Genomic DNA, 13,445 nt, shown 5'->3' on the forward strand with positions numbered 1-13,445 from the left:
GGGCTCCGTCAATCTGGTGTAATCTGCACATCCACCATTTTTCTCATCATTAACCTTGCCTACTGCATCTTCAGAGTTCAGCTCAGGTACTTTTTCCTGTGGGAAGCCTTCTGTAACCATCTCTAGTAACCTAGAGCAGTGGTCCCCAAACTTTTTGGCATCAGGGACTGGTTTCATGGAAGACAATTCTTTACAGACTTGTGGGAAGGGAGGTATGGTTTCAGGATCATTCAAGCACATTATATTTATCATTAGATTCTCATTTAGCATGCAGTCTAGATCCCTCACATGCACAGTTCACAATAGGGTTCACACTCCTATGAGAATCTGATGCCACTGCTCATCTGACAGGATGTGGAGTTCAGGTGGTAATTCCCACTTGCCCACTGCTCATCTCCTTCTGTCTAGCCTGGTTTCTAACACTTCACGGACCACAACAGGTCTGTGCTCAGAGAGTTAAAGGAGCACTCATTTTTTTTTTTTTTTATATAGCTCTTAGCATAGAATTTACAATAAAGTATTGTAATTATATATTAACTTTGGAAACTCTTCTTGGCCCCCACCGTTGAGAGTAAATTCATTGCAGGTAGAAATTTTTCCCATCCTCAATAGGTTTATGCTCCTCTGCATTTCATTCACCTCTCTGTCATTCTCTCTCTCCCATGGGTTTCTTTAATCACCATGTAGCTTTATATGTTGTTCTCTCTGTCTTTACTGTCTTACCATTTTCAGTATCTAGGTCTGTCTTTCTGTCTCTCTTTCCTGAATCCTTGCTTATCCTTTTCTATAAAAACTTTTGTGCTCTTCTAGGCATAGTGGTTTCTTAATCTTCTTTGAAGTGAACGCACTGTATTCATTTTTCTGCAGTAGCTCTTATTGTGACACATAGTAATGCCTACTTTTTGATTGCTGTTTGTCCCCACTGAAGTAGCCCATTGATCTCTTTGAGGAGCAAACTTCATCTTTTCTCTCCCCTCACCTAAGAATTTACACAAAACATCAATGGTATTAAATAAATGAATAATTTCCAAAATAAGAGAATAATATATAATACTCAACTCAGAGATAAAGCGACTAAGTGGTATTTTCATAGCCAATGAAATTTATTTCCCAAAGGATAATACTATCATTTCTGTCTTCTGTCTTTCCTTTGTTTTGAATTGTCTTTATGACAAATATTGACTGTGCAACCATGACTCTGTTGCTTTAGGGATGTTCTCCAGTTGTTTTATTTTGAAGGTACTGTGTTTTAAGAAATTTATGTAATGAGATCATAAATTTCTAAAGGGGTATGATTTGTTCAGTTCTGTTCTGTGCTTCTTACATTTTGTCTAGCATAGTGGTAAACAAAACACTCATTCATTCAAATATTAGTGAGTATCTGCCATGTGCCAGGCATTGCTATTTGTTTAGGATGCTGACACTATATACCTAGCTCCACAAAAATTATTGTAAGACAAGTTAAGCAGAGAACATACTTTATACCTTAATACAAAAATGGTCTGCCAAAATGTTATAAATTCTGAAGGTTCATATCAAGCATAAAATCTGTGACTTTTAAAATTTCAAATAAATTCAATTTAAATACTAAAAATGTATCTCTTTCTCACCAGTAATGTCTGTGTATATTCTGCCTAGGCCTTTTGTTTCCTCTTTGGTTTCCAGGTCTCATCATTTTTCCATTTCCTATTGTTTCTTTCACTTTGCGTAGTATAATTACACATTTCGAGTGCATATACATAGCATCAGACATTCTAAAGACTACACTGTGATCACTGTTATCTGTAAACTATCCTTCCCAGAACTACCTCAGCTATTACTTTAAAATAAAGTGAGATTTTACTGTGGAGAAGCTAAATAAGGGAATCCTAAACCTAGTATCTTTAAGTTTTCCAACTTTTTATGTGATCAGAATTAGTGGAAAGGCTGTTAAGTCATCACAGATCTTCAAGATGCTTTTTCCTAATAGCATATCTTTTCAAAAAATATAGAAAATAAATATTTCTACATCACAGGGGAATGTTGAGAGATATCATAAGTTTACTATGAACACAAAAAGTCATTCTATTTTAATAATTCTTCAAAATTTTCTTTTATATAGGTAGTTTCTCCTCCAAATTTGCAATTCCTGTGCTGATTTTATTAGTTTGCCATTTGCGCATCCTTGCATTAAGACATTACATTTATTACATTTAAGATTTTTTTTCAGTCCTTGGTTTCTTAGTTTAGCAAAAGCATCATTTGTTAATATGGTTATTGCAGGTTTTTTTTTTTTTTTTTTAATTTCCTTGGTTATTTGTTGTTTGGGCATGAAGTAGCTCATTTTATCCCTGTTAAATTTCAAATTTTGAGGTTTTTAAAATTATATTAGCTAAAATATTTATTTCCATTTGAAAACTCTCAAAAATAACTTAATGTATAGTAGTTTCAAGAATCACATTATAATCAACTTTATTTTTCTAACGATACATTGTTTAAAATCAACATATTGCAAGGGTGCATTTAATAATAAAAATGCATGAATACAAATAATCCTTTACCTTTATACAAAGTTAGATTTTAATGGTAAATAAAGCATAAAAGATCTGCACAATCTAAGTTACTTTGAAGGAGTTTTATGATCATTAGCCATCATTTTGGCACTGAATAAATTCAAAACCTATTGCTTTTTAAAAAATGAATACCCAAAACATAGTGCAATAAAAATAACATTTTGTTAGCAGGAGTTTATTACAAATTTTAAAAATTATTATTGCTCATGTGTTTCAGGAACTGAGACAAATTCTTGGCATCCAAAGGTAACAAAAATATTGAACTAAAAATATATGTAACATGTTTTAATATAGAAGCAGTAAATATACTTCAGAATATTCAGAATTTACAACTGAAAGGAATCCATAGTCATTGCTTTGTGCACACATAATTCCTAATCAACTTATAATAAATAAATTGAAGTTCAGAACAAATGAGTAAGGTCATACTCAAAAAAATGTTCTCTTTGATGTCTGTGGAGATTTCCCTGCTATGTACGAAAACAGAACCAAGTATTTGTTTATTATTTTCATAATAATCTGTGAGCTAGGCAAAATGTGAAGAATGTATTTCTGAACAATTGTTGGAAGGGCACCTTTGAAATGCAAAATTTCTAATTGTTCAGGTAGTTTTGAATTTTAAGTGATCTACTAAGCTGTCTAAAAATGCATCACTATTAATCTCCAACAAATAACATGCAAATGATATCATTAAAACATGCTAATTATTTGAGCTTAGTAAAGTTTATTTTCCAATCAAAATTGTTTAATAAAGCCACAAACTATAGCTTTTAGAAAAAACAACCACCAAGAAATATGAATGTGTGATAAACTTCCATATCTACACCATCTGCCTAAAGTTTAAACATATGTCCTTAAACTTTATTAATTGCTAATATCATCCTTATTATGCATCATTTCATCTGTAAGATTATTCCATGAAACTAAAAAGGCATCAAGAACAAGTACAGAAAAACACCTGTTATATGCATTTCTGGCTGATAAATTTCAGCAGGTTCTGATTTGCTCTTGGGCAAAATTTTCTAATTACTTTTGCATAACAAGAAGCCTTCTACTAGAGCAACTTTCTCTAGTTGCAATAGTCTCATTACTACCTTCTTAAATTGTTTGTTACAATTAATTAAATCTTCCTACAATATTTATTAAAATTTAATTTAGGCCAGGCTCAGTGGCTTACGCCTATAATCTCAGCATTTTGGGCTGCCAACGCAGGCAGAGATCACGAGGTCGGGAGATAGAGACCATCCTGGCCAAAATTGTGAAACCCCATCACTACTAAAAATACAAAACATTAGCTGGCTGTGGTGGTGTGTGCCTGTAGTCTCAGCTGCTTGGGAGGCAGAGGCAGGAGAATCACTTGAATTTGGGAGGCGGAGCAGTGAACTGCTGCACTCCAGCCTGGTGACAGAGTGAGACTCCATGTCAAAAAAAAAAAAAATGCTATTTAGCAGCTACTATATGTACAAAACTATGGGTGAAATGGTTCACTGAGCTAAACACTCAGAAGAGGAATAATACATAAGAGGGAACTTGTAGCGTATGAGAAAGAATTTTGAAAAATTTAAGACCCCTAGCTTTTAGTCAATATGAGTTAGTGAGGGTCACAGCTCTTAGGTTTGGCCGGTAGTCATCTATCATATAACCTTACACCCATTTTTTTCCAATGTATATAAAGAAAGGAATTAAACATCATTTAGATCATTTTATTGAATCTACAGTAATGGATGGGTAGACCATATTGATAACAGTCCTCTTTGGCAACAGCTGAAACTGATACATTCAAAATTCAAACACTTTAGAGGCGTTGATTATTTTGTTTTTGTTTTTGTTTTTGTTTTTGTTTTGAGGTGGTTTGGGTTGAAGAAGCAAGTCTACTTGAAAGGCCATGAAATGATTAGGGACCATTGCCAAACAAAATAAAATTAAATGCTATATTGTGTGGTAAAGACAGTAATTGTAAAGTAATTTTGAAGAAGAGGAGATAAGGTATAATTTAAATGGGAAAGAATTTTTGGAGGAGGTGAAAACTGAACAAGACCTTGAGAGGTTGGTTTGGGCATTCAGGAACAGGCTAGACATACATGAATATCAAGGTGGTAATTCTGTTAATTATTGAGACATTGGGATAAACTTTTCGTATGGGTTAAAAAAAAGTTGGATTAAGGCAAATCATAGGTGATTTTGGAAATTGAAAGAGTTAACAATCAGCAACATGGGCAACTGCTGCAGCAGAACCACACCCACCACCACCACATCATCTCTATCCATAAAATGAGACTTTGCTGGGATTAGTCTGTCAGCAACACGTAGGATAAATTGTAGTCCAAATGAAAAGAAATGGGATAGTTGCAATATTGGAACTGTAGAATAGTGTGGGAATACAATGGGAATGGAGGTTTGAGAGTGCTTCCAGACATATGTCAAAGCACGAGATATATAACACAACCTTTTTAATTTTATCTCACTCTACATCTTTTCATATAACTGACCAAACTGATTCCCCAGATGTGTTAATTCACATTGTGATTTTGCCCATGATAGATTCTAAACATTTGAAATGACTTTCACATCCACCTTCCTCTGTCTATATTCACAATATTTTCCAAGTTCTGCCCACATATTATCTTCTGCATCTCAATGACTGGCCATTTCCAAACCTGGAAAAAATCTTCCTCATCTGAATTTGGCAGAGGATTGCACTAAAGGAATTTGTTTGTGTCTAAACAAACAAAAGTCTATTATATGTTATCTAGTTTTGTATTTATGCTTTGTAAGTCAATATAAAATAATAAAAATTATTGTATACTCTATATCACATATGGTATATAATCTAGAATACCTACTCACATTCCTGTGTTTATTAAATGCAGAAAAATAAACTGTTAGTACAACAGTAAATGAATAATAACAATTTAATGATTTTTGAATAAAGAAATTAAAAGGCAATGTCATAATTTTTATGGTTATTTCTAGTATTTTCCCATTTCATTGTCTTTTTTCTCATCCTCCCTTAATTGCCTATTTTATTAATCCCATAAGTGGTTTTTGCCCTTGTAACTTAACAGACTTTGATTATTTGGTACCAACCTAGTACCAAGCAATAATAAACAGATTAAAATTTGCTATGCTTTTTCTTTTAGACTGCTATTATTAGCTCTTTTTAAATGTTTCTGCATTAACCAAATTATTCATTCCTAACCACATACTGTTTCTTTACGTATCAGGAAGGTCTAAAATGAACATTCTATACAACTTCAATGCATAAGCCTTCTTATTTGCAAATGCTCCAGCTTTTGGATATCTACTGCATTTCCAACAAGGGAATAATTGTTTTCACCACTCTAAAGGGGCAAATACTTTGTATATATAACCCATCTATGGAATAAGAATCATTGTCTCTGTTTGTGTAAAAAAAATAATTTATGAACTACTCTTTTAATTCATAAATTGCTGTCTGTGTGAACTTTTGGTCCCTTTAAAAATCACCATTTCTTGATTGCCCAACCATACAGTACATAGACAGAAGCTATATTAATAATTTCTCAAAGGTGCAGTGCACTGATACTGCAATTTATGCTGTTGTCTGTAAAAAAGCATATTTATTCTGTCCAAGCATCCATGAGACAGGAGAACTACTCTTTGTTCAGACTCACAGTAGATAGCCATTTTAAAACTTCAATTAATATTTCAGCATGTTCCCTCCATTACTGTTTCAGTACCACAGCCAGTAATTTCTAGCAGCAAAATGGACTTTGTAAACCATACACATATGTGCCTTGCATGCAAAGAGCAAATGCAGCTATGTTTAATATCTGCAGAAAAAAATATAAATTTAAATGAAATAATATCAACATACGAATCTTGAACATGTAATTTTATACTTCCTATATAATAACTGTTGAATAAATATGAATATATATGTTTCTCATATAACATCATAATGTATCTTGCTATCTAAACAGTCCAATCATACATTAATATTCAACAAATAGCTCTTGAAATGCAAATCAGTGCAGAGCTGCTCTTTGTGTCATGGGGTTTATAAAAAACAACAATGTAATATAACACCTTACTTTTGCCTTTGAACAATTTACAATCATAAGTATGATTCATCTTTTTAATCAAAATGAGAGTTTTGAATGAAAAAAGATGCTTTGTAGTCTCAATCTTACTTTATGTAGATATTAAATTCCATGATCTGGCTATAACTTCTGGTGTGAGATTTTGTTCCCATATTAACATTAATCTCCTTTTCTTGGATCTGTCGTCTATTTTCATATCCTTTTTGCCAACAAAAATGCACATATCTAATTTATGTGACAATGAAGTAGGATACTTGGAACATATCATTTTGAAGCAATGATGTTCACTATATTGCTCTTTATGGAGATAATTTCATCTTGAGTGAAGGACACAAGAAATCAGCCTTATACAATTTACTATTCGGTTTATTGACAAGACATTGATAAAAGTAACCCTTACAAAATGTATTATTCATTATTTGCTTTATAAGAAAATATGAGATACTGTATGCTTCTTTCTAAGCTATAAAAAAAGTGTGACTTTCTTGTATCATAGGAATATTTGATTTTTATACACAATTTTTTGGGGGTATAAACTGGTCAAGTTTCTTTATGTTTGGCAGCTGTAATACTTAAATGTAATGCATAAACGCTTCTTAAAAGTTGTTTACATACTTGTATGTAACTTTCTGTTTGAGATCATGTAATTAAACTACGTTATTTTCTCATTTTTGTCTCACTGATTATTTTTAATGTTACTAAACTATATGTCATTTGTAAGCCTATAAAAATAAGAATGGCAATAAACATCTATTTATGACAGGGAATTTTTACTTGATGCTGATAATTCTCTCTTCTTTCTTACTCTGGGTTGCCACTGGCAAGTGAGTAGAGTGTATCTGGTGTTTCCATTTTATCATTATCTGTTCCCTCTTTAATGCTTTAGAATCTAGCTTTTTTCCTCCATTCTATGAAATATCTTTTTAAAGGACTTTGCCATTTCCCAGTCATTTGAGTTTGGCAATGTGACTATATCTATGACTTACATTCTTCATTTCTACTCTGGAGATAATAATGTCTTCATGTGCTTGTTTTGAGGATTAAATGAGACAAAGTACATGCAGTGTTTATTAAGCATAATGCCTGGCACATTGTATGTGCTTAAAAATGGTGCTGATGATAACAGTGTTGTACTAATGATGGATACTCTCCCACATAATGCCATTTTTTCAGTTTTTAAAAATATTTATTAGCAACAGAAGATTTTTCTAGTCTTATATGCATAAGCTATATATTTGACTCTTTGTCAGGGTCTCCTATATTCAACCTGTTGTGAAATATTTTTTTGCCTTTACATAGCTCTTAATTCGGTCCCTTCTCTATTCTCTTGATATCATTCTCATGCTATCTGAGCAGAATCTACAGGATGTGGTGACACAGTGAAAATGTTCCCTAAAAGAGAAGAGCTAAAGAGATCTCGAGTACAGAGACACAGAAAAATGCAGAAATACTATTATTAAAAATAATAACCACCAGAACAACAAGCAATCAGAAATGCTAGTAGGACTGGATGAGGTGTTCATTTTCAAACACGGTTTTATAAAGTTTAGAAAGAAGTAGCCCTATTTAGTTTATATGGAAATAGTGCATTTGAGGAAAGGTGATGGGAGTGGGAGCTAGGATAAAGGAGGGGGGAAAATGTAGTTTTCATGATTAACAGTTAAATTAACAGTTAACAGTTTAATTAATTAAATAATTTGTATGTTTGTTCCTGCAAGTGGTCACAAGCAGTTAAAGAAGAGAAAAAGGTAAGCAAGTGGACTAGATGGCAAATAAACAGTCAGAAGGTGGAAAAGGAATAAATAATATAGGTATAATATCATTTAATTATAATATATTCATATCTTTTTAATATTCATCTCAATTAGATAATAGTTATTTATCCAATCTGTCACAAGTCAGTAACAGCTATTTAAATTTGAAGTATAGATTTTAATTCTACTGACAGGAACCACAAGTCTTTGATATTTGCAATTAGACTTACCTCAATGATATGTTTCTTACAAACACTGATTCTTATATCTAATGATATTGGCATACCTGTATTAGTTTTTAATATCTAAAGATGATAGTATTGATACTATGGGTAGTCAAAATGCTTTATAATCAGGTGAATTGCTTATTGAATTGCTTATTTCACTGTGAATTGCTTAATGAAATTAAATAGAAAATGAGATGATTTTAATACATTTGAATTCCCATGTTTAAAAGGTACCTTAGTTGGTTGTTTAGCACCTTTTTTATTTTATAACTAGGCATACAAAATTTCATTTGCATTTCATAAAAGTTTCCTCTATATTTAAAATTTTCCTCAGTGAGCTTTTCAAGTCAATATTTTGTCTCTCTCACACACACACACACACACACACACACACACACACACACACACACTGGTTTTATCTATTTATCTATACACACACACACACACACACATATATATCTCCAGTAATGTGTATATATATAAACGCATACATGCAGAAAATATAAGATATATATTTATATCTTATTTGTAATTATTGATAATGTGATATATAAAGCCAGAGAGCTAAATGGTTTGTCCTAGATTACATTAACCAGCTGTAGAACCTGTGCTCCACTTTGACTGCTACCAACTATTGGAGACATGGATGCATAAGCAATTCAAATGGCAAACTATACAAGTGGAGGAGAAATTATGGCTATAAAATATCTGTATCAATGCTTATACAGACAGGGTAACTGATTTTTTTTAAAAAATGCTAACAATGTTTCCAGTGTCTTATATTACATATTTTATGCTTCAATCTATGTTGTATGATTATTAGATTGAAAATTCCTTGAGAACCTAACAGAGTGGTTCACATTTGGCGGATTTTCAATAAATATCAATAAGTACATGAGCACAATCTTTTCTTAAAGATTACATTACATTACAATTCAAAGATGTAATTGCAACTTATACTCAATGAAACAAAGCTTAAACTATTAAAGTGTGTTCAGAGACCATTTTTATAAAACATTACCTTTACACACAGGCCTGTGATCGCTCCAAGCAGCAAAAACTTCAGCTATCCGTTGACAGGTGATGCTCTTTGCGCCCTGTAGGACGTAATCTTCATCACAAGAGAACTGCACAGTTGATCCAAGGCTAAAGTTAAATAAAAGAGAAAAATATGATTAGAAAGATGCAACATAATAACTAGGTTCCACTTCTAATGGCAATATCCAATAGGTTAAAATGTACTACAATGACAAAAAGTATCTTCGAAAACAAAATGTGAAAGTGTGACTTGTAGAAATTTAAAGCTATCGTCAAGTTTAATCATCTTGTTAATAGATATAGAAACCAAGGTCAAATAATTGACTAAGTTTACCATGCTAAGTAGGTGGTAAATGTGAATCAAAATGTGGCTATTTTGACTTGTATTCATGCCATAATACAGTGTTTTTCTGGCATGTATTTACATATGCATGTATGCGTCTTCACATGTGTATGAATTAATACATGGATTTGTTCCTATATACATGCATTTAATATATTTAGAGATGAAAAATTGTACCGATTGTTTTTCAGATGAAGTTTTTTCTAAAAAATATTTTAATTTTTTGTGGGTACATAGCAGGTGTGTATCTTTATGGAGTACATAAGATGTTCTCATGAAGTCATTCAATGTGAAATAATTAATCAGGGAGAATGAGGTATTTATCCCCCTCACAAATTTATCCTTTGTGTTACAAAAAATCAAATTACATTCTTTTGGTTATTTTAAACTATATGATTAAGTTATTGTTGGCTATAGCTATCCTGTTATACTATCAAATAGTAAGTCTTATTCATTCTTCCTAATTTTTTTTTTTAACCCATTAACCATACCCACCTCCCTCCTAGCACTGCATTACACTTCCCAGCCTGTGGTAACCACTCTTCTACTCTCTATATCAATAAGTTCAGTTGTTTTGATTTTTAGATCCCATAAATAAGTGAGAACATGTGATGTTTGTGTTTCTGTGCCTGGCTTATTTCACTTAATAATCTCCAGTTCCATCCATGTTGTTGCAAATGACAGAATCCCATTCTTTTTATGGCTAAATAGTCCCTCAACATGGCATAAAAAGTCCTCCAGCAGAAAGTCCCCGCCAACCTCTACATGTCTTCTCTCATTCAGTGTGACACCTGATCAGTGTCTCTAGAAGTTAATTTATATAAACAAAAAGAGGTTATGTTTACAGTTTTCTTAGACCTCGTCATGACTCCAAGTTTTATTCAGACTAAGCTTAGAGCTTGAGCAATCTTAAAAATTTATATAATCATCAATTATCTGCCTTTTTTCTTCTTTCTCAACTCAATAAATGAAAACTCCATTCTATAGTTGCTAAGGCCAAAAACCTTAAAGTTATTCTTAACTCATCTTTCTGTCTTGCATTTCATATCCACCGCATCAAGAAGATCCTGTCAGTAACACATTAAAAATCCAGAATCTAACTTTTTCGCCCCTACAGTGTCAATAAGAATCTGAGCCACAATTTCTCATTCATATGATTGCAATAGTCCTTTTTGCTATGTTGTTAGTTTTTCCTCTGTCTGTTTTTGACACCCTGCAATCTATTCTTAAATAGTATCCAGAGCAAACTTTTTTTTAAATATATATTTTATTGCATTTTTGTTAAAATGATACTTATTTTGCAAAAACACTCTATAATATCAAAGCTGCTGCAAGAGAAGATGTGAGGTTTTTCAAAATGCATAATTTTGGGGGAAGATCAAAGATGGCCATTTAGGAACAGCTGAGGATTGCAGCTCCCAGTGAAAGCGCAGGGGGTGAGTGGACGCTGCATTGTTATTGCCCACAGACCAGGAGATTCCCAGGCAGAGGAGCCCCAGTGTGGCTGTTTTGGCTGGGGCAGCTGCTTTGCCCCACGCGGCTGCTTTGTCAGCGCCCCAGTGCGGCGGTTCTCTGTACAAAATACACTGGTCCGGGTGCCCTTTTAGCTGGCGATTGGAGCCCCAGGGAGTCGCCCATTCATCTGATTAAAAAGGTACTGAACAGGGAGCCAGGCCAGGAGATTCCTGGGTAAAAAAAGTGCCACGAATCTCAGTGCTGCTGTTTAAGCCGGCACAGTGAGTTGCCGCACAGGAAATCACATAGATCCTGGCACCTTTTCAACAGGCGACTGGAACACCTGGGAGATAATCGACTGTTCAACTGAAAAAAAAGGCTCTGAGGCAGGGAGCCAGGTGATCAGGCTCGGCTGGTCCCACCCCCACAAAAGAACAGCAATCAGAAACTTTCTGGACTGAGAGTTTCACAGCAAGCACAGCTGAACCCAGCAGGGTCCAGCTCTGTGGGGGAGGGGCGTCCGCCATTACTGAGGCACTCCACCCCTAAGGAGGTAGTCCGCCATTGCTGAAGCAGCCTGCTGTTGCCAAGGCAAACCATTGCTGAGGCTGCCTGCCGTTGCCAAGGCAACCTGCCATTGCTGAGGCAGCCTGCCGTTGCCAAGGCAACTCACCATTACAGAGAGAGTCCACCAATAGAAAGGTGGGCCACCATTGCCAAGGCAGTTCTAACTATACTCATATAAACAGGACTGCCGGGAAGTTCACACGGCAGCTGGGCAGAGCCCACAGCAGCTCAGCTAAGCCTCTGCAGGCAGACAGTGAACAGGCTGCCTCCTTGCTGGGCAGGGCAGCCCCGAAGGAAAAAAAAAAAGGCAGCAGCACAATGGAAACTCACAAATAAAGCCCTAATTCCCTAGGACAGAGCACCTGGAAATAAAAAGCGGTTTATGAGTTCTGCTGGAGCAGACCTAAACGTACCTGACCAGCAGCTCTGAATGAACAACGGAGCTCACAGCTCAGTATTTGAGCTACTATAAAGGACAGACTGTCTCCTCAAGCAGCTCACTGACGCCTGTATATCCAAAGAGTCACCTCATAAAGGAGAAATCAGACTTACATTTAGTGGGTATCCTTCTGGGACAAAGATAGCAGAAGAAGAAAACTGGTAGCAATCCTTACTGGTCTGCAGCTGCTGCAGGTGATCCCCAGACAAGCATGGCCTGGAGTGGACCTCAGCAGCCCTACAGCAGAGGGGCCAGGCTGTTAGAAGGAAAACTAAGAAACAGAAATAACTTCATCATCAACAAACTGAACGTCCACTCAGAGACCCAATCTGAAAGTCGGCAACTACAAAGAAGATCAGCAGATAAATCCATACAGATGGGAAGAAACCAGCACAAAAAGGATGAAAACTCCTGAAACCAGAAAACCTATCCTCCTACAAGGGATCACAACTCCTCACCAGCAAGGGAACAAGGCTAGATGGAGAATGAGTGTGATGAAATGACAGAATCAGCCTTCAGAAGCTAGGTAGTAAGAAACTTCAGTGAACTAAAAGAACATGTTCTAACCCAATGCAAAGAAACTAAGAACCTTGAAAAAAGATTTGACGAAATGCTAACGAGCATAAACAACTTAGAGAGGAATATAAGTGAACTGATGGAGCTGAAAAACACAACACGAGAACTTCGCGAAGCATGCACAAGTTTCAACAGCTGAATTGACCAAGCAGAAGAAAGGATATCAGAGGTCGAAGATCAGCTCAATGAAATAAAATGAGAAGGCATGATTAGGGAAAAAAGGGTAAAAAGGAATGAACAAAGTCTCCAAGAAATGTGGGACTATCTGAAAAGATCTAATCTACGTTTTATAGGTATACCTGAATGCAACAAAGAGAATGAATCCAAGCTGGAAAATACTCCTCAGGATATTATCCAGGGAAACTTCCCCAACCTAGAAAGGCAGGCCAATATTCAAGTCCAGGAAACATAG

General features: G+C 34.8%; 1 protein-coding gene across 6 annotated transcripts in view; it reads right to left on the reverse strand.

Moving 5' to 3' along the window:
* Positions 1-13,445, reverse strand: part of CSMD3 (CUB and Sushi multiple domains 3) — a 1,239,477-nt gene that overhangs the window by 726,817 nt on the left and 499,215 nt on the right. For all 6 annotated transcript variants that reach the window (XM_032246339.1, XM_032246357.1, XM_032246370.1 and 3 more), the window contains one exon: positions 9,637-9,761. In XM_032246339.1, coding sequence (XP_032102230.1) covers positions 9,637-9,761 — 125 coding nt within the window. The remainder of the gene's footprint in view (positions 1-9,636; positions 9,762-13,445) is intronic.

The sequence above is a fragment of the Sapajus apella genome, unplaced genomic scaffold (assembly GCF_009761245.1).
Source record: "Sapajus apella isolate SASKATOON/1434 unplaced genomic scaffold, GSC_monkey_1.0 scaffold3, whole genome shotgun sequence".
Taxonomy (NCBI): domain Eukaryota; kingdom Metazoa; phylum Chordata; class Mammalia; order Primates; family Cebidae; genus Sapajus; species Sapajus apella.